At 46.7% G+C, this 24,102-nt stretch overlaps 1 protein-coding gene across 1 annotated transcript; it reads left to right on the top strand.

Moving 5' to 3' along the window:
• Positions 1-330: 330 nt before the first annotated feature.
• On the top strand, positions 331-20,664 carry TADA2A (transcriptional adaptor 2A). Its single transcript, XM_003211853.3, has 15 exons — positions 331-496; positions 1,181-1,287; positions 2,232-2,291; positions 2,818-2,909; positions 3,953-4,110; positions 5,488-5,576; positions 6,285-6,357; positions 12,165-12,228; positions 14,168-14,211; positions 14,320-14,430; positions 15,784-15,855; positions 16,387-16,519; positions 17,213-17,256; positions 18,923-18,996; positions 20,346-20,664. The coding sequence occupies exons 1-15, from the start codon at positions 472-474 to the stop codon at positions 20,529-20,531; spliced, it is 1,332 nt and encodes a 443-aa protein (XP_003211901.1). The 5' UTR covers positions 331-471; the 3' UTR covers positions 20,532-20,664.
• The last annotated feature ends 3,438 nt before the right edge of the window (positions 20,665-24,102 follow it).

Here is a 24,102-nt window from a genome sequence, read left to right on the forward strand (position 1 = left end):
CAGTAGAAAGTGCCCAAATCTGCCCGACACAAACACGGCCCCCAGGCTCCCGGTGCCGCCGTCGCTTCTGTCACTGTCTACTGGGGCCCTCGGGGTGTGTCCCCATCGCTTTGCCTCTCTCAGAATCACACAATCATTCAGTTCCAAAAGACCTGCAAGGTCCCCCATCCATCCCTTTGTGCCCACTGACCGCATCCCTCAGCTCCACATCCCTGCACGGATCTGGAACACCCGGAGGGTCGGTGACCCCCAACTCCCTGTGCCAGCACCTGACCATTCCTTTAAAGAAACTATTCCTCATACCCAACCGGACCTTTCTGGCACAAGGAGAGGCTGACCCCACCTGTGTCCCTGTGACAGGCTGCTCACAGCTGCTGTCTGCTCAGAATGCTGTGAGGATTTCAGCCAGAACACAGCTTTGGGCGCAGTGCTCGGCGTTTGGGGCGGCAGGAGTTTCAGGAGCAGCGCAGGATGGAGCGCCTGGCCTCCTTCGGCAGTGAGTACCACAGTGCTGGGAAGTGTTTGTCTGAACTGGGGAGGGAGACAGCAACAGAGACATCTGATCCGTCAAATCCTCAGCTGCGTGAGGGCAGGAGTGATTTGGTGGCGATTCAGATCTTGCTTCTGTCCGCTTTTTACTATTTAAATTGCATTTTAGAAAAAATATGGCTTAAGATAGTATTTTGACTGTTTTGCAGTGAACTCGCAGAGCAGTGTCTCACTCCTCGTTCAGCAGCCTGGGGTTTGGACAGGTTACAGAGCAATCAAGTCAGTGCCTTTGCAACCACAGCAGTATGCTTTTTGAGTCAGACGAGGAGGATGGATGGGAGAGTGCTGCTGTCTGTGCAATATTCTCCATAAAGCCTTGGGTCCCTGGGCACTGAGTCAAGTCAGCCAGCTCACACAGCTGCCAGCCCTGCTGAGCAGCACCAGGTGGCTGCTGCAGAGCTGTTCCTTGACTCCAGCGTAATCGCATAACTTGCCCTCTGTACCAGGTCCATAGCAAAGCTTAAGTGCCAATAGCTGTCTTACAAGTCCAGCTCAGGAAGGAACTTTTATCAATAGGGAAGAGGTTGCATACAGCTGAGTTCATTTTAAATTGCTGGACACAAGTGAATTTGGGTGATTGCAAAAGCAGCACCACGTTTGTGTTGCATGAGATTTACTTCTGGCTTTGCAGATGACCCCTTCGATAAACCTCCATGCAGAGGTTGCTCTTCGTACCTCACCGAGCCCTACGTGAAGTGTGCAGAGTGTGGGCCTCCTCCCTTCCTCCTGTGCTTGCAGGTGAGTGCAAGGATGAAAGCAAAGACATTCATTTGTCTGAGAAAGTCATCAAAGGCTGTCCGGTGCCAGGCTCCTCCGAAAACACATTAATAACGGGTCTCCGTAAACTCACATCAACACACTTATTTGCTCAGGGACAGGGAAATGACAAAGAAAATATGGGAGGCTGAAGAACTGAGACACGAGCAGCTGAATGAGGCCTTTGTGAAGGCAGCCAGAGCTTGCTAAAGACATGCAGTCGGCCTGACTGTAATACAGCATGCCACTGCACGTCTGGAGAGGTATTGTTTCTGTCATTTTTATGGCACAGAAAAGAAAATCCATCAAGAAATACCCTTTCCCTGTCCTCGCAGTTTTTTTCTTTTCTTTTTTTTACCTCCCACATGGCAAAGAAAATCAGCAGGAAATTTGCAATATAGACAATAATTCTGACCAGATAATAGTCATTTACAAATTGTACATGTGATCAGATCACTGCAGAAAGGATTGTTAGTTTTAATTATTTATGACTAAAAAACAGCAACCACTTCTAATACTGAAAAGGGAGCTTTCTCAAAGCTCCAGAAGGAAACCACTCTTTCAATACTTGCAGAATGCTCTGTGCTCTCTTCCAGGAACAAACATAACATGGCACCAAGCTTCTTTCACCTGCCTAACTTGGCTACAGATACCTAACAAAAAGCGTGGAGGTGCACACGAGTTACATCTTAGTGTAAAAGACCAGAATACTACACAGCTTCAAAGTTATAACACAAATTGTTCTGCTGTTACACATTTTTTCTAAAACGAAATCAGAAAAAATAGATACGATTTTCAGCATATCAGGTGGTCAATTCTTATCAAGGTGGATAAGCAGTGGTCAGAGAATAAAAGGAAAAAAGAAGCCAGTCACAATGTTTTCAGTGCAGAAGAGAGTAACATAATGCTCCTCTTTTGTTCTGCAGTGTTTCACACGAGGATTTGAATACAAGAAACACCAAAGTGATCACACTTACGAGATAATGGTAAATATTCCTTTTGGGTTACACCTCCTCAATCCCGAGCTCTCATATTTCCCAGACCCTTGCTTAATAATAGCACGTAAAACAGTAACTGACACAGTTCTTGGATTTATAAGTTTAGACTATTAAATAAAAAAGTCTTCCTTGTGAGGAAAGAAAAAAGTTCATCCACATAATGGAATAGTGGAGATGCTTCAGTTATGTTTTTCCTTCTGCCTGGATAGCACAATGCATCTCCCTAGACTTTCCAATTCTTTAACCATGTAAATTAATTTCTGTTTCTCAGTTGTTGTCCTCCCCAGAAATTAATTGCTTAAAAAGTTTTTGGCCATTTTTACTGTTTCATGGCATAACGTTAAATTATAAGTGGTAGATAGCACATGTGACAGCATATTGAGACCTGTAGTGACAAACTAGTATTTACTACAATTGATGACCCAATGACTTCAGTAATTCAGCAATTATCAGGATTCATGACGCAGTAAAACTGAAAAACAGCAGTTTGATCTGCTTCTTTTTTTTTCTCCAGACTTCAGATTTCCCTGTCTTGGATCCTAACTGGACAGCTCAAGAGGAAATGGCACTGCTGGAAGCTGTGATGGACTGCGGATTTGGAAACTGGTGAGAATGTAGGGGCTCAGCCCCCACCAGTGAACGATGGGGAGATCTCCTCTTATCTCACTGTTTTACTGTTGAATGCATCAGTGCACACTGAATGTTCAGTGAGTCATCGTGGGTGAGATACCAATTTAGCAGCTAAAGCAGAACATGGATTCTGTTTTCATCTCTTCTATCAGACACACAAGGAAATTGGTAAGGGCCTCTTGTGTGTTTAATGGCACTTCTAGTGAAGAATAGAGCTCCCTCATTTCACACTGAAGCCACCAGATTTGGAAGAAACTCAACTATTGCATGAGATTTTCTTTGCCTCATTTTACTCCTATGTAAAAATCAACTGCAAAGTTTCTTTTGTGGTTTCAGCTTGCTTACAGTAGCCCAGCCAGGAATTGTTACTGGTTTCCTGCTTCTAAGTCATGTTTAGAATAAAGCATTGGAAATATTTAATATTTTCATGTGTTTTGTTATTTTCTGTAGTTGCTACAGGATTTTTATGCATCTGTAAATAAAGGAGATCTGTGGTAATTGTTACCTCTCTTCTCCTTCATGAAAAGGTTGCTATGATAAAAAGCACAGAACACCAAAGTATACAAAAAGAGAACTGTGCACCCTTTTGTGTACCTTACTGAAAGCGAGACTGAAAACTGGTTGCAGTTATGCCTGCAAGTATTCTGCCTAGTACACCTTGCCCTACTTAGCAATATAAGTAATCTTAACTTTTTCCTTAAACATTTGGCTTTTTTCAGCCTATTCTGGATAAAGGGAAAAGCAACATTTCTTCCTGGAATCCCTTGCATCCAATTTTTACTGTAACAGAAGTTACAATGATTGCTGCTGGTGTTTTGATATGTTTTTTTTAAGGCTTCAGCTTACACAGCCGTTTTACTAAGACAATACACCAAGTTCCTCCTCTGTCATTGCAGAGCAGTTCTCTGCACACAGTGCAGTCAGTCTCTTGCTCAATTAAATTTACCACTTCAGAATAGAAAAAAAACCTCAACATTTCCATGTTCTTTGTATTAAGCTTCCCTCTTTCCCCACTTCAGGCAGGATGTGGCCAACCAGATGTGTACAAAATCCAAGGAGGAGTGTGAGAAACATTACATGAAACACTTCATCAACAACCCCTTGTTTGCATCTACATTGCTGAACCTGAAGCAGGCTGAGGAGGCGCAGCACAACGAAACAGCCATTCCCTTCCACCGTGAGTACCCCCAGCCAGCAGCACACACAGCTGTCTGCATGCTCTGTGCTCTGCAGAAATGAAACAAGCAGCCTGTGGAGGAAGGCACGCACCACACACACACAGATGGTTTTCATTCCCAAAAGGAGAGCTCGTTCTCATGGCTGACTTGAGCAGTGTATGGTTTTCTGTGCACTGTATGGTATCACAGGGGTATCAAATGTAGCAGACTGCACATTCGGTGGGAAAAAGGAGCAACGGAGTGTTCTGATATCACCATCAGCTGCTGAAAACACAAAGTTTCTGCCTAACCAGTGAAAGTTGTCATTCAGAAATCACCACAGCAAAAGCCCGGATGTAATCGTTCTACAAACAAACTGCCTCAAAGCTACTTCACATGGGGCTCAAAATAACAGCACGTGCTCCTTGTAAATACCAACGTGAGCGATCCCCCCACTGTTGGGGTGGCTGCTTATCTTGTCCAGACCTCAGGGTTTCTACCTCTAGAACATTCTATCTGATGATCCATTTTCTGGCAGCCTAATGCTTGGTGTAATCTGTCATAAAATCTCTCTTTGAACAACGCTGATTTCACATCTCTCTATTTAAAAGTGTCTTTAAAATGTTTATCTTAAATTTCAGCAATTGGAGGAAAACTGGTGCGTTTTGTGCAATCTAACATCTTTAGACTTCCCCCAGTCTGTCAATGCAAGGCTCTCCAAAATGGCTGAGCAAAAAGATTGCTTGCTATCTGGAGGTTTTGATTTCATGAGAAAGTGCTTAGGAGGAACAGGCCCATTTTGCTTCTATCCCTGGCTGCTGGCATTGAGTTTTATGTGACCTGTACCAAGAAAAATTCTCTGAGCTCCAGCTTTCTTTATCTGTAGCATGGGATTTACAATTCTTAGCTCCTTCACAAGTGTGTTGTGTGCCTCGGTCCATTATTGTCTGTAAATTCCGAGACCCTCAGTTGGGAAGCACTGTAAAAATTCAGCTGTCAGGCTTTAATTGCAGTGCTCTGTAAACAGCACCCAGAAGATGGCAGATTGAACACCCCTGTTGCTATTAACCAAAAGAACCTGTGCACTGAGAGCACGACTGCAGAGGGTTAGGGGGGATGCTGGGTTCTGAAATCTGGAGTTCATGTTTTATAGTCTGTTTATTGCCTCGAATTTCTGTTTGACTTTTGAGAATGCTGTACAGATCTCAGATTCCTGCCTTTTTCTCTGGATTGACTCAGGCTTTACCTGACCATAACCCTGCATAAACCTCCAGTCGTTTTTCTTCACCTATCCCCACTTCTTTTGCACAGAAGTAACGCAAGCCAACATACAGAGCAGTTTGCATTAGAAGCAGCCCCGTGCCCTACACGATGACTGAGAGCCTTTCTTTTCCCAGCTGCTGATGACCCCCCCCGGCCTACTTTTGACTCCTTGCTCTCCAGAGACATGGCCGGGTACATGCCGGCGCGGGCTGACTTTGTGGAGGTAAGAATTCCTTCTCCCATTATTGCGTATTTGCGACCGAATGCAAGATCAGCAAACACACAGCTGCACACCCCTGCCTGCAGGTGTGAAAGGTAGAAAAGCCACAGGCAGTGCTGGCAGGACGGGCTGATGACATTGAGGAGTAACGGCGGTGGTGCAGGAGGGCAGTGCTGGGACGTGGCCACCACCTGCACCTCTTATGTCAGCAGGCACAGAGCTGTGAGCTGGGCACTCAGAGGAGCTCACATTCTGTGGGTTTCTGTTCCATGTGCTTCAGAGAAGCACGCGGCAGTCGGATCCAAAGACCGCCTGGAAGACCTGCGACATTTCAGTGTTTTAGCTGTGGGCTCGGGGTCTGAGTGCTGCTGCAAAGCAAGCTGCCGTGCACAGTGAGGAACTCAGCTGCACGCAGAGTGCTGCTGTGACACGTTGGAGCAGAACTTCCACCACAACACAGGAGTCACAGACAGTCCCCCACTGATTTAATTGTCCCTTCAGCATGTCCCACCCCAGTTACAGCCACAGAGGTGCACACTGTCCATTCCTTTGTTAAGGCAGCACAGCGACGTGCATTGCTCGCAGATGGAACCTTGTACAGCCACAAGTGAGTAAATGCCTCTGTTGTCTTACGTGCCTCTGAGTGCTTACATGTGTCCTGAAACTCAGTACTGGTCCCTTAGCACTAACTAATTCATTATCTCTGAACAGGAGTTTGACAACTATGCTGAATGGGATTTGAGAGATATTGATTTTGTAGAAGATGATTCAGACATTTTGCATGGTAAGTCTTGTTTTTGTGCACTGCTTAAACAGTATTTCACTGGGTCTTTTTCTCTACAGACTAATTTTAAAATGAACATTCATTTTTAATGATTTCAGGGGTTTAAACTAACATTTCTATGGTTTTCTGTTTCAAATCTCTTAAAAGCTCTTAATTAATTGATGTACAAATGGTACTTATATATATCATAAAGCACTTTACTCACTACTGAAACGTAATCAGTTGTAAAGTAGAACATGACCCAAACAGAACAGTCTCTGTCAGTAATAGGCATCTCTGTAGGAACAACACAAGTGATGCTTGATGCAAGAAGTAAATTATCTGAGCTAGCAATTAGTCTGGAAACAGGCAGCAGTACATCAGTGTTTGAATAAAGACCCACACAACCATTGCAACCAGAAGTACAGTGCTTTCATAGCACCTCCCCTCCCTGCCTGAAGGACACTTTCTACTCACATAATGCTTGTGAGCATTGTAGCAAGGCAAAGCTTTTCTTCTGATACAGAAAGAAGAGGAACACCTTCCCCTCTGCTGCTAGTACCCTTTTCCACTGCTGTATCTCATTTCTTAGAAGATTTGCCACTTATTCTAACCACTCATTTTTAGGAAATCTGTTACTAAGATAGGATTGAGACAGAAGCAAGGAGATGTGTAGGGTAGGACTGCATGCAACACTTTGGAACAGTTACACTCTCGAAGTGCATGTTTTTCAGTTGTTAAACATGCACGGAGTTACAGCACATTAGCTGTACCTTAGGAAGTTCATTAAGAAGAAGAGTCATTGTACGGGTCCAGTTACCACTGCTGAGTGTCTGTGAATGTCACTGCCTTAATAATACAAATATCAAGAAGTATTACAATTAAGCTTTAATTCATAGTCAAATAAAGATTACATTTCCTTATAAATCTGGGAAAAAGTCTGATATTTAAAAGTACTGTATTTGTGTTTCAGAATTCCCCCTTCCCTGTCAGGCAGCTCTCAGCTAAGGCCTTCGGAGCCTCTGCAGGCACACAGATGCTGTTATGTACAAACAGCCTTTCCAAACTTAAAAAAATCAGTTTGAGATTTAGCAGTGCACACAGAGTTCTAAGGAATGCAGTCTCCTTTGGTTCAAAAAAAGTTATGAGAATCATATATCAGTCTCCTTTCCCTTTTAACTTTTGTTGAAAGAGGAACTGGCTTGTGGCTATCACAGATTCATCGTGCCCTCTCTCCACTGTTATTTTTTATTACTATTAAGACAGTCTTTCTTCTGTGTCCTGTAGTGAGTTCTGGCAAACTGAAAAAGCAAAACATTTTCCTAGTTCTGTGCATTAATTGATTGCTTAATGGTTTATCAACACTTTCTTCTATATCCCTCACACACATTCTTCCTGTTGCTGCACAGGTCAGCCAGGTGAGATGTCTCCTCTCAGCCCCCCTCTTAAATCTCCAGACTAAATGCAAACACTCACCTTTCCTCATCTCTTTGGAGCATCACACAGCTCTGCAGGGCCAGGCCACAGGTCTGCCTGGTGCCCCGTTGTCCTGCAGCAGATGCACAGAAGAAGAATGTAAGAAAAGTCCAGCTGATGCTTTTGTTGGCTTATCTGCCAAGTTTTGAGCAGCCAGATGTTAGTAATGTTGTTAACCACAGACCATGCTCGTACCATTTTGACCACAGTACCCGTCCTGCATGAACTTAGCAACTGTATATATTTGTGATTTTCCCCCTAACATCCTGTAGCAGTGACTTCCACAATTGAGTTAGGAGCTCTACAATTTCATTACGTGATGCATGAAAAAATACTTCCTTCTGTCGGCCCAATCTTTTGCCTGATAATTTCATTGGGTGTTCTTTAGTCCATTCTTTAGTTGTCTCCAGTTTTAGTATAGAATGTCAGGCATTTGCCTTGTGAAAACTCTGCTCAGCAGAGCCTATGGAGCGTGACTGACTGCATTTTCAATCCCTTGGCTCAGAGGCTCTGGCAGCATCCTTCCCACAGCTGTTCCAGATCTGCCTAAGGAGAGAGAATGCTTCTAAAAAAATGAAGTCCCAGGGCCTAGCCAGCTGTTTTTCTCTTACATGAGGCATCTTAGGGAGGGAAATAATTATTTTCTAACAGAAACTTTGGAATCAGATCTTTCCCTTCTCCAGGCTAGCACAAAATGCCTTAACGTGTGGATCTAAAGGAAGGGACGGGCGATACGGGACTGAAGTCCTTGCACTTCTCTGTTAGGGGCAGAGGAGGCTGCAGGCAGCCCTGGGGCTGTGCTCTCACACCTCTGCCCTGCCATCCCTGGCAAAGTTCCTGCACAGCACCTCACAGAGATGTCCTTGAAAAGCAGCACTGTTGCTGCCCTCCACTACATCTGCTTGAGATGAACTCCTTGCTGGCCAAACAGTAAACTTTTCTCTTAAGGTACTGAGTTTTAGCACATTAATCACCCAGAGAAGCCCGGGTAGGGTCTGACAGCATAGATTAAGCATCAGGTTTGTGAAAAATTCCTCAGTCTGTTTTCCTGCTGTGCGTTAAACCTCACTGAGTCCAGGACTGATTTTTCGAAGTACTTTTATTTTCCATTTGCTGCAGGTTACTCAAGCTAGACCTTGCCACAGTGAGCAGAACAACTTCTGTGGTTTCTCAAGCCATAGATTGTGCTGCAGGGGCTGGGTTGCTCATAAGGCAGGAACATTTGGTGCTTGCATTGAAACAGAATTCCCCCTTCTTCCTTCCCATCACTCTGCTTTTTTTAAAACTATAGAAAGTTCTGCATCTAAACTGCTTGAGCTCCATTCAGTAATATCATTGGGTTTTTCCTGCTACACTTCCGTGCATCGCTCAGCACGTTCAGTATTTCCACAAGAAAGAAGAATGCAGTTTAATACGAGCTCCTCCTTTGTGAGGAGCACAAAACCTGCACCCACTGCTTCACACTGCTCTGGCATCGCTGTGTCACGTCTTGGTCTCAGAGAGATGGTACAAATTGGATGAAATCCTCCAGATTTCAGTTAATTTTCCAAACTGTTTGTTTTCCTGCAGCACTTACAGCCCGTGAGTACATGCAAATAAATACTGCAGTGAAACAAAACCATAATGGACGATCAAGTGAAACAACGAGTTACAAGTGGAATTCAGCCCAGAGTGCTTGAATATTTCATGAATTACAAGTTTTCATCAGACTGAATTATAACATAAGTCATTTGTCTTTTCCCAGGCTCTTTCTCCCTCTCATGTAAATGATTTTTACTTCAAATGCAAGGAAGTAATCGCTGAGACTGCAAGTTTGGAAGTGTGTTGGGAATAGACTGCAACTCTGGATGTACAGTAGTGACGTTTCATTTCATAACATACAAGACAGTTGATGTCCTAATATTCCATGATGCTTATTCTCTTAGGTCCTGACACAGTCGGAAGGCCAGTTCTCTGCTTGCTTAGAGCCCTGCTTTCTTCTGCAGGGGGATATGCGGGTTGTGGCCATGAGGTTTGCACCACCCGAGGCACAACCTGTTTGATGGCTTTGCATTCCTGCCATTATTTGGCTCCTGCATGCCAAGCAAAGGTTAGCTAGAGTGAAACAAAAGTTTCACTCAGTGTTTGGAAAGGTTGTGCAGACTAAATGAGGCCGTAGAGGAATGAAAAGCAAAGAAACTGTTTTGGACGCTGCCTTGGGAAACCAAAATATTTTGATTTTTTGGAATGCAGAAAGGAGCCTTGAATTTCTGCCTATCACTGGACCCTTCAAGGCTGTTGTGACCGTCTCAAAAACTCTTCTCCTTTCCCAAAGCAGGCACTTTGAACGTGATGTCAGCTTGGATTATCTCAAGTTACCAGGACAAACAGCTGCCTCCCTAGTATAATCCAAGGGGAAAAGCAGAAGCCAATCATTTTCATTTGTAAAGCATCTCTTTTTCTCACTTTAATGCAACGTGTAACAGTGTAGTAGTCTGAGTTGTTCATGCATTCCAGATCTTGTAGTCAGTTGTCTCAGTATGAATGTATTAAAAACAGAAGCCCCTCCAAAAGCACACATGGCAGCAAATACTCGTTTTTCCTATATGCAAAAGCTCCGGTTTTGCCCTTCACCTATTCTCATGTGCACCCTTTCCCTTCTCAGTGAATCAGAAGTTCTTTCAGAATGTTGTGTGCTCAGGTGAAAGCGTTGAAATGCAGCAGTTACTGATGCACAATTACTTGTGATATTGATAGAGGTTCCCTGGTGCAGTTTCTGCACGTGCTCACGAAGCACTGCCTACACAAACCCCAGAGGATAACGTGCTGCCTGAGCCTGCATGGGGCTTAAAAATACAGCATTATTTTCCATAAGCTGGCACCAAAACTTTCTGATATATTTCATTCATGTTTCCGTTATGGCATTTCCCATTCTCTTCTCCTCTTATTTAAACACGAAGGAAAATTTCCCACCTGTGCTGGTTCTTAAAATAGGGCTTATGAAAATACACAACGGCTCCTGAGCACTCTGCTTTTGTAAGGGATCAGCAGAAAGAAGCAAGGACGTTGTACCACCCTCCTACCTTAGTGTGTAATCTTCTGCTCCTGCATTAGCAGCAAATCAGTTTGTATAAATTCTGTGTTAGCAGAGGATCAGCAAGTGGAACGCGATGCTGACGGAGCCGGCGCTCACCGCACTGCTGCAGCTGTAGCTGTCCCTGCTTGCAAGAAGTGTTGTTACCCCCAGGACTGCACGGATTGATTGCTGCAGGCTCAGGGCTTCCTGCTATTTACACACAAACACGGATTTTTAAGCGGACGCAAAACCACATAACCACATCCGTTCTTAATTGCACTATTCATTATTTAGCAGGGAGTCCAATCGATGGACTGCCAGTATTGGTTGTGCCCTTTTCGTGTGGCTGTAGAGAGAGGAGCACATCCCAGCTCCCAGCCACGGCTCCACTTAGCTGCAGACTGTCACACCTTGTCTCTGCAGACTGAATCCGCTGTCAGCTTGTAAGCTTACTTCTGGGAGTGTCTGGAAACACTTAACTGAAGGAACAAACCGGCCAAGGGGTCAGCCAGCCCCTGCCAAGGAATGGCCAAGAATCTGAGTGTTATTTAACAAAATGAGGGAAGTGATGTGGGTCCTCTCAGCTTGTAAGAATGTACCAGAAGGGTTTGTTGTCCCAGTGGTTACAGGAAGGAGAAGCCAAAGGATCTCCAAGGGGATCAGTTAGGACTGTGGACAGATTTCCTTCTGAGAGGGACGTGGTTCCTACCGAGCATGGCTTTTTCCTGCACCACCTCACAGTGCTCTGAACTATTCTCTTTGTTCTTCCAGCAGATAGTTACATTTATGAGCTAAATGTAATGAGCTAAAATCTTGTAGATGTTTTCAAGAATGGTAGCAAAGGCTACTTTGAATCTTCTCAATGCAGAATTCAGCCTTTCTGTTTTCTGGAGTTCCTCTTTGTGTGCAGAGAAGCCTTGCTCAAGGTGAAAGCTCAGGCCCATCCATCTGATGAACTTGCTTTTTGGGAGAAGCGATGTTTAACAACAGCATGTACAAAGGAAAAAAGATGTGCTAATAGTAAAACTCTCCAAGGTTGTATAAAGGAAAGAAGTTGTCGGGATCTACCCAAGTTCACACTTAGAGGCAGTAACGTGTCTGAAAAGAGGAATGGAAAGAAAGGCTCTATAGTTAGCATATCCTTTTGGTGGTTTTATGTCCATGTAAAATTACCATAGGATTTTTAAAACATCAAAGTAAGTGACAATTTCAGCCTGCCATGAACATAAAGGCTTGAAAATTAGCGTTAATACAGTGATTCGTCACATATTTTGTAATCCTTTTCTCTGTTTTGCAGCTCTGAAGATTGCAGTTGTAGATATCTACCATTCCAGGTTAAAGGAAAGACAGCGAAGAAAAAAGTGAGTTTTCAAGCAACAAAGCAGTAACTGTGTTTCTTTGCTTCATTACCACATCTTGTCGCCCATCGCTGTCGCAGTACTGAGCATAACTGATTCCCTGCAGCACCCTTCCAGACTGCTCCCATGCAGGGAGACCTGCTGCTGGGAGGTTTGCATGGCACGGATCATTCTGGACATGTAGTTCTCTTTCTGTGCACAGATTTACATCAAACACATGGCTTTAACAATGGTACCATGCCAGAAAACATATTAACAGACTGATACTTATTAGGACATATGGGCGACAAAGGACATCTACACTCCTTTGCTCTCCTTTAAGTGCACTGAGAACAAATCACTCACTTAAAAATCTGTTTTCCAGGACTCCCTATTGCAGGAAAGTCATGTTCCCATTGCCATCCACATTGCTACCCCCAGTCCAGTTATATTGAGCAAACTAAGCTTCTAGCATGTCCGTGAGACACAGCCAGTCTGCAGAGCTGCAGACTGAAATACTGCCTGGAAAACTGCTCACACACAGAGCCAGTACTGGGAACAGGAGAGGAGACAAGTCTCTGTTTTCCTGTTCCTACATAGTGCTGATGGACCTCACGTGGTTTATTTCCTGCATTAGGGTAAAACATGCTGCCTGCCTGTGCCTGGTTGCCAGAACCCCCACTTTCTCCATAGGGCTGCTTACATCAGGATTTCTGATTCCCAGTGGCCCATGAGTTGGTTTTTCATAACATGTAATGAAGATAACTGTACTGCCGACATGAGTTTGAGTCATTAATTCAGTTCATTTGACAGCTTTTTCAGATGACTCAGTCTGTTCAATTAATTCACTTTTATTATAATTTCAAATACTTTTTTCAATATTTAAATTATATCTTGCTGCATTATTGCCTGTTGGAAGAATGAGTAATCTGAGTAAGACTCCTCCTTTCCTTCTCATGATACAGCATAGTGCTGCTGGAGGACAGGTTCGGAGCTGCTATTTATTGACCTGGCTCTTTGTTGTTTATAAATTAAAAATACTTACATGCTATGATTTTCATTATGGTACGTTGTGTTTTACAAAAAGAAAGTGCTATAAAGCTCAGTTACATAACTCATATCGGCAGCAGTTTCTGTAATGTTCCTACAACAGAATCAGGAAAATGACATAAAAACACTGAGGTCACTCAGAAAGTCTTCTCTGCCTAGGAGAGGGCCCTTCTTCACACTGAGGAAAGTAGAAGGGATTTTATAGAACAAAGTCCAGGCTGACCCAGAGGAGCCAGGACTCACGTATCTCCTATCATTTGCAGAAGTCAGATGCTGATCAGGTTGCCACAGTCATGACCACATGGCACTGGCAGAAACCTGTGACAAATGCATTTGTCATGCACTTGTACATATCTTACCTGCCTTCTTACACTGCTCATTTCCCTGATCCTGTCACAGACACCTCAAAGTTATGTACAACTAAGCCACTGTCTCTGTAAAATCCAAGCTGCCATGGAAAAACACCACCATTCAGTTCCCAGTGGCAACATTTGCCCTTCATCCCTCACCCCTGCTCCATGAGAAGGACATCTGCCTTTCCCTGGAGCTGGAAGTCATGCTCTGTGACACATTCAGTTCCTTCCAATTTTGGAAAGACAAGTTGTGAGACGCTGTAGATGTGAAATCTCAATCTAAAAAAAGAAATTTCCAACCCTTTAAAGCAGCTGTGGCTCCTTTTGTGCTTAGAGCTGTCAGGGTTGGACTGGTGCACAGCACTATCCAAAACCTCCCTGATTAAAATCTCACTGCATCACGCTTCTCAGCTCTCCAGCTCAAGGGCCATAGAGATTTCACGTGTTTGGTTTTAGGCCCATCTCACGGTTTAAGTCAAAGTTTCTTCTGAAGCCTCTGTATTTATGTGTAATACACAAGTTAATGCCTCTCATTAATACCATTTTGCTCCTTATTACAGAATTATAAGAGACCACGGCCTAATCAACCTCAGGAAATTTCAGAGTGAGTGTCACATGTAACCGCTTAATGATAAAGTTCAGAGTTGCCATGAAAATACCCCTCTCTCTTCAACATCATCTCACCAAAGTGTGTCTCTCTTTCACCCTTCAGTTTTGGAAAGACGATACCCAAAGGAGGTTCAGGACCTTTACGAAACAATGCGGCGCTTTGCACGGATTCTGGGACCAGTGGAGCACGATAAGTTCATTGAAAGCCACGCATGTAGGTATTTTGAGGGTTTTAACATACGTGTTCTTATGGATAATAAGGAGTTGCATCACCTACAGCCTTTCCTGGACGCTCCTAGAGGGCAGGAAGTTGTTCCCCCCTCTGGTCTAACTACCTCGGAAATACAGCTGTGTTTGTGGGTTGGTGCATTAGATGTACAACAGATGTTTCTTCCCACAAAAGCGTGTCCCAGTTCTTTGACTTCTCAGCTGACCGGAGCTGCTCACCTGCGAGAAGTGCTTTCTTACCAGAAGCCCACTGCTCATTTACTGATCTGCGTGTCACGGAGAGAAGAAAATCCCTAAAACTTAAGTCTGCATTGAGGAATAGGGAGCTGGCAGCAAAGTGCAAATTCTTTGAAAGATATGCGTTAAAACTATTCTATGTGTGCATAATTACACAGTACAGCTGTCATTACGTTCCCTGCCTTAAAGGGAGAGGCATTGTTCCATCACCGAATCATCTCGAGTTCGTTATGCATAATCATAGCATGCATTCAGTCAGATTCCAGCACGAGTCATTACATCCTGCTTAAATCTGTGACTTAAATGGGGAAAATTATTGCTCATTAGAAAGAACAAAGCATTTCAGCAGTTGTGACTGTACTCTCGAGACACCCGTGTTAAATACCAGAGGTGTGACCCTGCAGATCATGCGTCCGACACGCATGCATTTATCCCGAGCTTCGTGTTGTCATTGCAGTGACAGCCAAACCCTCCAATTCACCTGTGAGCTGCACGCAGGCACTGAGCATGTCCTCTGAGAAGCTGAGGAAATGAATTTGAGACTGGCAGACTTGCTCACTGTAAAACTGGGCGATGTCTTGGAGCCAGCTCATAAAAGCTATACACAGTAAATAGTTCTGAGCACAAGAAACAAAGGTATTTAATCTTAACAATTGCAGAAAAGGGGAATTTTCCACAAGGAAATATTTTGAGAGGTCCAGTTATGAAAACTGTAGTTTAAAGACAGCACTGGATGCTATAAAGGAGCCAGGATGGAGTCGTTTTTCAGACCTAGTGAAGCTCCTTCCAGAAATCCTGTTCTGTGGTTGCTTGTTTTGGCGGGGGTATGGCAAAGGAACTGTCAAAGCATGAAGAAAAATAATTATTCTGAGCACAAGAATGCTAGAAATTAGCTAACATCTGCCATCAAGGGGTGTAATGGTGTGGGCAGAGAGTCAGGAGGGCTCACACAGGCTCACGGAGAGAGGTTGGCCCTGCTGCTGTTGTGTACACTTCACAGCTCAGCTGTGCAGGCAAATAAGAACAAGCCATGTTCGCCATCCCCACTGACCTACGTTTCTCTTTTTGGGTTTCCCCTCTGCTTCCCATTGGGATACAACAGTGGAATTTGAGCTGCGAAGGGAAATAAAGCGCCTACAGGAATACAGAGCAGCAGGGATCACCAATTTCTGTAGTGAGTACCTGATGCATTATTCAGCCCGTTCCCATTCATCAAGGTGTGGAGGGATGAGTTTGCAATATTTAGGATGTGTTGAATAACAAGGCATTCTTTAATGTCTTTGCCTGTCGCTTTAACTGAGCACAGCTCTGGCGGTGCTTTGTGTGCCCGCCGTGCTCTTAGAGCTGCTCTGAGCTGTCAGCTGGCAGAGCTGCTGCCCAGCACAGCTCTGCTTCACTCACCACCCCTCAGAAGCCCCAGAAAAACACACATTGTGGCACAGTGGTCTCCTGTGCCTCGTGCTGAGGCACTGTCACTGTCTATCACAAGTGGGCTGCCTGGACATAAGGCTGCTGCCTCTCCGCAAATAAAATGCCTGGCTTTGGATCGTGGCAGCCTTGTTTGTTTGGTTTTGGCCCGAAATTGATGGTGGGGAGGGGCAGGGAGTGGAATCCAACACCTTCTCACGCCAAGTAGTTGTCATGAGGGAGAATAGCAGAGTCTGGTCCAGGCAGCACAAGAGATTGTGGTATCTGTGACCCACAGGTGCGAGAACGTACGACCACCTGAAGAAGACGAGAGACGAGGAGCGCCTGAAGCGCACCATGCTGTCTGAAGTGCTGCAGTACATCCAGGACAGCAGCGCGTGCCAGCAGTGGCTCAGCCGGCAAGCTGACATGTATGGGCGCAGTAAGGCCGTGCTGTGTGCTCCTGTTTGCTCAGACTGGAGCTGAAACGCTTTTCGGTCTGATAGTGAACGCGTTCCCAATCGATTACAGTAAGAACAGTCTGCACAATTCAGAAGGGTGAAAGATGGGAGTAACGGCAACAGCACTTGTTGGAGTTCAGGGATGGAAGGGCCTGGAGTGGGCTCAGCATCTCCATTTTCTGCATTTTATATTTCAGGAGCTTAACTGCCATTAATGAAGGCGTGGAGGGAAATGAGGTCTTTCAGGATATTAATGAGAGCAGAGATGACACTCGGAATGTTTTGTGTGATTTTAGATGTGGCAGCATTATTAACGTGTCGTCACCTCACCTCACACAAGCACTTTGATTTCAGGAGCAAGCTGCAATGCAAAGAAGTGCTGCAGGGCTGAGGAGATGATTTGTCATTTCCCCAGCCGGTCTCCACTGAATTTCTCACTGCCCCCCCAGCCCCACACATCTCTTTTTTTAAAAAACAGGTTTCGGACATGGTCCTCAGCTGGGGAGTGGTAAATATTTAGAAATCCTGCTGACTTCAGGTTGGGTCCTGGGTTATGCAAGCTGAATTGTATAAGCATTAGAAGCTGGAAGAAAGTCTCAGGGCCAGTACAGACAGTTACACTTACAACAGATGACGGCAATTGAAAATTTCCTTTCTTTCCAGTGATTCCGGCCCGACTCCCCCAGCACCGATCCCTTCCAATTCCGGTAAGTTTCAGATGGTGGTAATGATAACAGGCGTCCGTTGGTAGCACAGCTCTGCCTGCACCCGGAGCACAAGTGCTGGCCCTGTAGTGAAGCACTGCCTTCCTCGATGCTGCCTCTATCTGAAGCTCATTCCACACGCAAAACTGACTGCTTTTGCGGAATTTCTGGGTTGTTCTGGTTACAGACTGGAAGCCCATCCTGAAGCCACATTAACAAGGCGGGAAAGAAAATAATTTTCACATGAGAACAAAAATTATCTTTTAAAGATAAGCTAGTCTGGTATGGTACACATCACAGCAATATGAACTGCTGCTTTGGAGAGAACCCAGCAGTGTGCATCCCGGGCTGGCACCCAGGGTCCCTCAGGTGGGATGGTGTCCCCTCAGCTGAAGGGCTGCTATGCAGAATGAAGTTAAATGGGAAGTACTTTGTGGCCGGTGAGGGAGAAGACCCCAAGAGAAAATGAACTGTTTTGCCTGTGGAATTCAGATAGCGTGCAGTGTTTACAACCAGTATCTCGTGTTGAACAAAGCCCAAACAAAATACCAAATAGTTGCTAATTAAATGAACATCCTGCATACTGAACGAGGCAGGGATACTGTGGAAAAACTGCCACGTGTCTATAATTAAAGGCTGCATCATATTGAATATACAAGAGGGCAAATTGTTGTTGCTTAACTTTAATTCTAGATTTTACGATCTTGGCTTTGCAGCCTTAGTACATTATCTTTAATGCCATTTGTATGCATGCGTCATTTCCTACGTTCTTAGAAATTCAAAACCAAATTCTGTCATGTCCCCTCACAACACACTGCTTACATCCCTCGGAGAATGAGGGAGCGGTGCTGGAAATCAGCTGCCATGCACACACATTGCTCACTGCAGCACTTCTCCTCCCGGTCGCTGGGCACTCGTCCCTCTGAGCAGGCTGAGTGAGCAGAGCTGCAGCACAGCGCTGGGCAGGGCAGGGCCTGCAGCAGTCTTTGGGAAAGCAGAGCTGCAGGTTTCCCAAGATCTCCCGCTTTGCCAAACTTGAGAAGGCTGACCTGGGACAGACCTAGCTCTGACAGTGCCAGGTACGCGGCCTGCAGCTCGGGGGCAGAAGACTTTCCAAACACCAATAAATATCCTTCGTTCTGCTCCACACTCTGGAACATGGGGGGGAAAAATCCTCAAACCTCCTGGCAGTCTGAGCCACACCAGCTATAGTTCCAGTTGTGAACCTGAGAACTGTCAGACCACCTTGTGATAGATGCTTCCTTCAGAACCGTTTCTCATCACAAACGAAAATAAATGCACAAACTGCATTCGTTTTGCAACACCTGCCTCCCACACTGCAGTGCTATGGGCAGCCCCCAGCTCCCCGGCCTACAGCTCTGAGAGGTGCAGCCCAGCCCACAGATCCTCCCTAACGCCGGTGAGGCAGCATTCGCTGCGGAACAGCCCTCATGCATGCATGCACAGCACTTAACTACGTCTGTTGCAAAACCAGACCTTTTGTCAAAATAATGCCATTTTTATGTTAAGCCCTAAATACCTTGAGTGCGAGCCCTTGGATCGTACAGGGTTAACATCACAAGGATTTAATCGCTGCGGTAACGCCCGGCTCTGCCACGTCCAGGCCGCCCCAGTAGTTTGTCAGTGTTTCCCTCCCTTGTCCCTGCAGGCAGACGGAGCGCCCCGCCACTGAACCTCACCGGGCTGCCAGGGACGGAGAAACTGAACGAGAAGGAGAAAGAGGTGAGGAAGTGAATGCAAGGCTGTACAAAGCATGGTGTTCACTGCACGCTGTACCCGCACCGTCTGCACCAGGTGTGAGGGTAACGCAGCAGCTTGGGCCCTGGCGACCTGTTCCAGCTCACAGTGGCCTTCCAGGCCTTCTGGGCGGCTTCTTAATTTCAGTTAGTGCTGTGTGTGTACAAAACTGTGGCAAATTAGCTTATTTAGCAAAGAAAGGTGGAGAGAGCCAAGGTGTCGTTACATGCCATTACAACATCCAGAGATGGCATCCTGTCCTCCATCAGGAGACAGGGCTGAGCGCAGGGGTGATATTTTCTTAATGAACATCAGTTTTCAGGTTGGCAGAGGATTTCATTACGGGCAGCCTGGACACCTTGCTGAACCTGAATGGTGTGGTTCACCTCACACCGTGCAGCTCAGAGCCAAGCCTCAGCCCTCAGCCAGCTGTGCTGGTGCACAGGGCACGCTCTGGTGCCAGTGAAACATGGATCTATTTCAGACTTCTCTCTCTGACTGGAGATGGGTTTTCCATCACTGGGATGGCGGCACTGAAAGCCAGCTCACAGGTTCAGTGCAGAACGTGGCACTGCAGGCTGCACCCAGCACAAACAGTTGTGGCTCAGACTGTGGTGTGTATGGGGCACCTGTTTCCTTCTCTGCCGAGACAAAGTTCCTCTGAATTCTGCCATTTCTTACCAATGAGAAACAATAGTTAAGCATTTTCTAATTAAAAGGAGGAGACAGCCCACGTGTCCTCTGGACACGGCACCGTGGGGCAGCTGCTGTTGGAGCAGATGGGAGCAGCGCAGCACGCAGGCACTGCTGGCAGCAGCTCCATGGCACTGCCCAGCACTGCCCAGCACACGACTTCCAAACGCGGCACGCAGTTCCCCTGCGTGGTTTCCACCCTGGATTTCCAGAAGGGGTGAATGCGTGCATAGCTGCTTTTGTAGAACGGCATGAAGGACTTTGTGTGCCAGGGATTAATGGGCAGATGCCCGCCGCAGCTCTGGCCCAGCAGGCTGAGCTGCTGCTTGCGCGTCCCTTTGGCATGCGTACGTCCCTGGGTTTGTAGAGAACAACGCCCACACGGGACTCACTCATAGCTGCGCTCCTGTGAGCCCGGAGCTCGCTTTCATCCTCCCGCTTTGTTTCTCGGTCAGGAATGTTTTTGAATATAGCAGCCATGGGCTCCTCCCTGCCCACCTGCGGCTCCTGGCCGCACACCGCCATCACCCCACCACAAAATACAGCACAGCTGCTCTCAGGAACACGACCACGGCGTTACTCCCCCAGTATGGATCACGGAATAAGTGGTAGCGCTTATTAACTTCCCCTTTGTCTTCCAGCTCTGTCAGATGGTGAGGTTGGTCCCTGGAGCCTATTTAGAATACAAAGCTGCCTTAGTGAACGAGTGCAACAAACAAGGAGGGCTGCGGCTCGCGCAGGCGAGAGCGCTCATCAAGATCGATGTGAACAAAACGAGGAAAATCTATGACTTCCTTATCAGGGAAGGGTACATCACGAAAGCCTGAGGAGCAGCACGGCACTCTGCTTGGAGCAAACAGACACGGAGAAGCTCTGAAGTCACTCTGACAGCACTGAAAGATTTTAACAGTGTTAAATGAAGGACATTTTCTATTGTTTAAAATCTTTTGGACCTTTTTTTTTGTTAAAAACAAGTAGGAAGCTTTGTTAGACGATATGAATACTGACATTTTGTCTGGTTTCCTTTTGACTGTGCTGCTTAACTCTGCTGCTGTCAGGATTGCACCACCACATAGCACTGCAAAGAATCCCATGCCGTATCAGCCGATCTGTAACATGAATGGCCGTTCCTTTCCCACATCTTGTGTAACTAAAAGAATTGCGGCACTTTTATTCTGGCAGTGCAGAGAACAAGGACAGGAGGGCAGCACATGAGAGTCACACCGACTCAACCTGAGTACAGGTACAGAAACGCAGTGCCCTTCCTCCTCGTACTCCTTCCTAAAAGTGTCAGCTTTCAAAGGAGATAGCACATGCCCCAGGGTGCAGAAATGGAGCTCGCAACAGTCCGACCTTTTTAGCTTAATTATGATAAAGGATGGGAAAGGACATTGCGGGGAAGCTCCTTGGCAGTTGTTAAGTTTATGTGATATTAGCACATATTGCAGCACACGAGTGCTGTACGAACCAGTGAGCTTCATCTGCTGCCACTGCATTTGCCACGGTCACATTAGGTGGAATCCTTCAGCTGAAGTCTGACTTGGCTGCTGTGGCTCCGTGGGAAGGCCACGAGGTGGATGGAAGGCTGTGTGTCACAGCCCCAGCTGCCTCACAGAACATCAACAAAAAGCCACCCTGTTCCCCAGCATTCCTCCCACCAAAGAGAGGAGAACACTGCACACACCAGGCCATGCGCTCTTAGCCCTCCTGGCTGTGATGCCCCACTATCACTGCTTCACTTTGTGTGTCCTCAGGTCTAGGTTCTCACACTGCAAAGCCCAAGCTATAACTATACTGGTGCATATTTAAGATGTTTAGCTTTACATTTTTGCTTCCCCTCCAGAAATGTAATTATCCTGTGTACCTGAGGTGCCACTGAATGTGCGGTATTTTGGTCTGTAATAAAATCAGTTTGATCTGAAACAATCTTATATGGGTATTCCTGGGCTCCAAGTGAGACAAAGCTGCCTCTGCTCCATCCAGCTCTCCGGTGCTGTGAGAGGGGAGAGCTGCATCCCTTTGGATGGCAGGGAGCTAGAAAACAGTTTTCTTTCCCAGGGAAAGTAGGAGAGGTGAGGCAACGGGAAACGGGGCAGGGAAGTTTCCCTCACACAGCATCAAAGCAGAAAAACAACAGGTTTTTCTCCTCTTGCAGGGCAACATGCAAGCAGGCTCCCAGCCTGTGCCACACTCAGCACCTCCTCGCTCCTGTTCTTATTTCCAGGCTCCAGCACAACATTCCTGTGCTGCAGGACAAAGGGCAGGGAGCTGTGCTGAGAAAACACCGTGGGGTTACAAACCTGTGCCCACGCGGGGGGCACACACAGCACCATGGCACGGCTGGCCCACGCTGCAGCCTGCGGTCAGGTGAGCAGCAGTCGCACCACGGTGGCAGAATTTTGGGTCCAATCCTCATAACACCAGCGGGGGGCTGACCAAACGACAGCAGGAGGCAAAGTGGGTCACCTCCCACCCCAGGAGCTTTCAAATCTCTTCCAACGCAATGTAACGCAACGAGCAGACAAGTGAACGGCACTCTCCTGTGCCATTCTGCAGAGAGGAGGCAGCGCTCAGCCAAACCACATCCCCACCCCTGCTGCGCTCAGCCACTTCCAGGGAGGGGGACATGGGGACAAAAGCCACACCGAGCTGCCAGCCGCCCTGCTGCTGTGCCAGAACCTCCTTCGCATCCCAGCTCCTCTCCTGCTCCAGAAAATGTCTCCATGCCACCCAGCCCAGCCTCCAGGAGCTCACAGCAGCAGCAGCGGCATTGGAGGGGCTATGAAATGGGGATCTATCTTTATCAGCGCTGGGAAGCACCGTGTGCGGCTCTGGCACTGTTCAAGTAATTAACAATAATGAAAAGTTCACGTTGCCATGGATATGGTGTTCTATTTACAACACGCATCTCTCCCTATCACCCAGACCCGCACAGCAACCAAAGGAAATCAGAGCCCCATTCACAGCCCTGGTGCGGGGCTTTATTTATAACCAGCACTGCTGCAGCATCACGGCCTCGGCGCTGCCTTTCCCCACCGAGACCCCCAGCTCCCCAGGCAGCAGCTGCCCATAAAGAGGGACCCAGAAAGAGGCTTTTCAGACACCTCAAGCTAACTGGTGACGATGGTTTTTTTAAAAACAATGCAGTCCCCGTGCACTGGTTTTGAGAACTTTGCTGCTAATGGGCCTCGTTCCTTACTGCAGGGCAGGGCAATATAAAGACAGAAACAAAGGAGCAGAGGGTGCCCATGGGTTTGTTTGCACACGGGTCTTGCTCGCATGGCGCTCCAGGAATGCCAGCCCTCGTTAGCACACTGCGGGCACACTGCTAAGGATCGCAGTTGGCTTAATTAGAGACTCAGGTGTACATGAAAGATTAAATACGGAACAAGGCCGGGAAGGGATGGAAGGCAGCCAGTTCGGACTAATGTGCCTATCTGGGTACCTGCAGCGTTAATTAAACCCGAGCTCAGGAGACAGGGAGAGGCTGCAGCTGCTCCATCCCACCACATTCGTGGTCTCCTGCAACAGCCATCACATGAGGCGTGCACAGGATGGATCTTTGGGGCTGTTATCTGCCTGCCACTAACAGCATCGCTGCTTCTGTCTTATTGCAGCTCTGAGCGCTGCAGTCACACAGCGGCGATGCGCTCGGCCCCCTGGTGATGCAGGGCCAGGAGTTCAGGGCTGCACAGGATGGGTCCCCTGGGCTGGCACAGCCCCAGCACAGCACTGGGATCCTGCGGTGCTGCCAGGCTGCAGCGGAGCAGGTGATGCTGATAGCAAAGTGACAAGAAGTGCAGCTTTAGCACCTGCTCAAGTTCCCATCAGGTGGGGCCCGTGAAACCTAAACCTTTTGGACACAAACATCACTGCTCTGGAGCAGCAGCACTTCAGCGACAGTTAAAGGAAAACTGCAACTGTCCACCTGGCTTCTTTGAAATAAAAAGAGAAAAACTCACTTGGAGATGCCCCGTAGCAATTTCCTCTGCTATTCCAACAAACAGGTTCAGCAACCTTCCAGGGAAAAACAGCATGGATCTGCCAGCACAGAGAAAGCGCACACTGCGACCTGAGCTCACACCACACATCCCCACACAGCTCAGCACAGCTCAGCACACCTCTGCAGCACTGGGTGCAGCAGTGCAGGAACCCAACAAGCACTGGATGGAGGAGGAAAAGGCGCAATAAACATGGATGTGGAATCAGTCATCAGCAGTGGCACAATGTTTTGCACTTTTACCACTCGGGAGCTGTTAGGAAACACCTGCTCTGCCACAGGATTCCCACTGGCCCTGAACACGGATCACCTTTTGCACCACAGAAAGCAATCTGGCATCCCTCGAGCTTTCTGTGCAATTGCTTGTATCTCATTTCTTCCTTTTTTTTTTTTTTTTT

The sequence above is a fragment of the Meleagris gallopavo genome, chromosome 21 (genome assembly GCF_000146605.3).
Source record: "Meleagris gallopavo isolate NT-WF06-2002-E0010 breed Aviagen turkey brand Nicholas breeding stock chromosome 21, Turkey_5.1, whole genome shotgun sequence".
Classification (NCBI taxonomy): domain Eukaryota; kingdom Metazoa; phylum Chordata; class Aves; order Galliformes; family Phasianidae; genus Meleagris; species Meleagris gallopavo.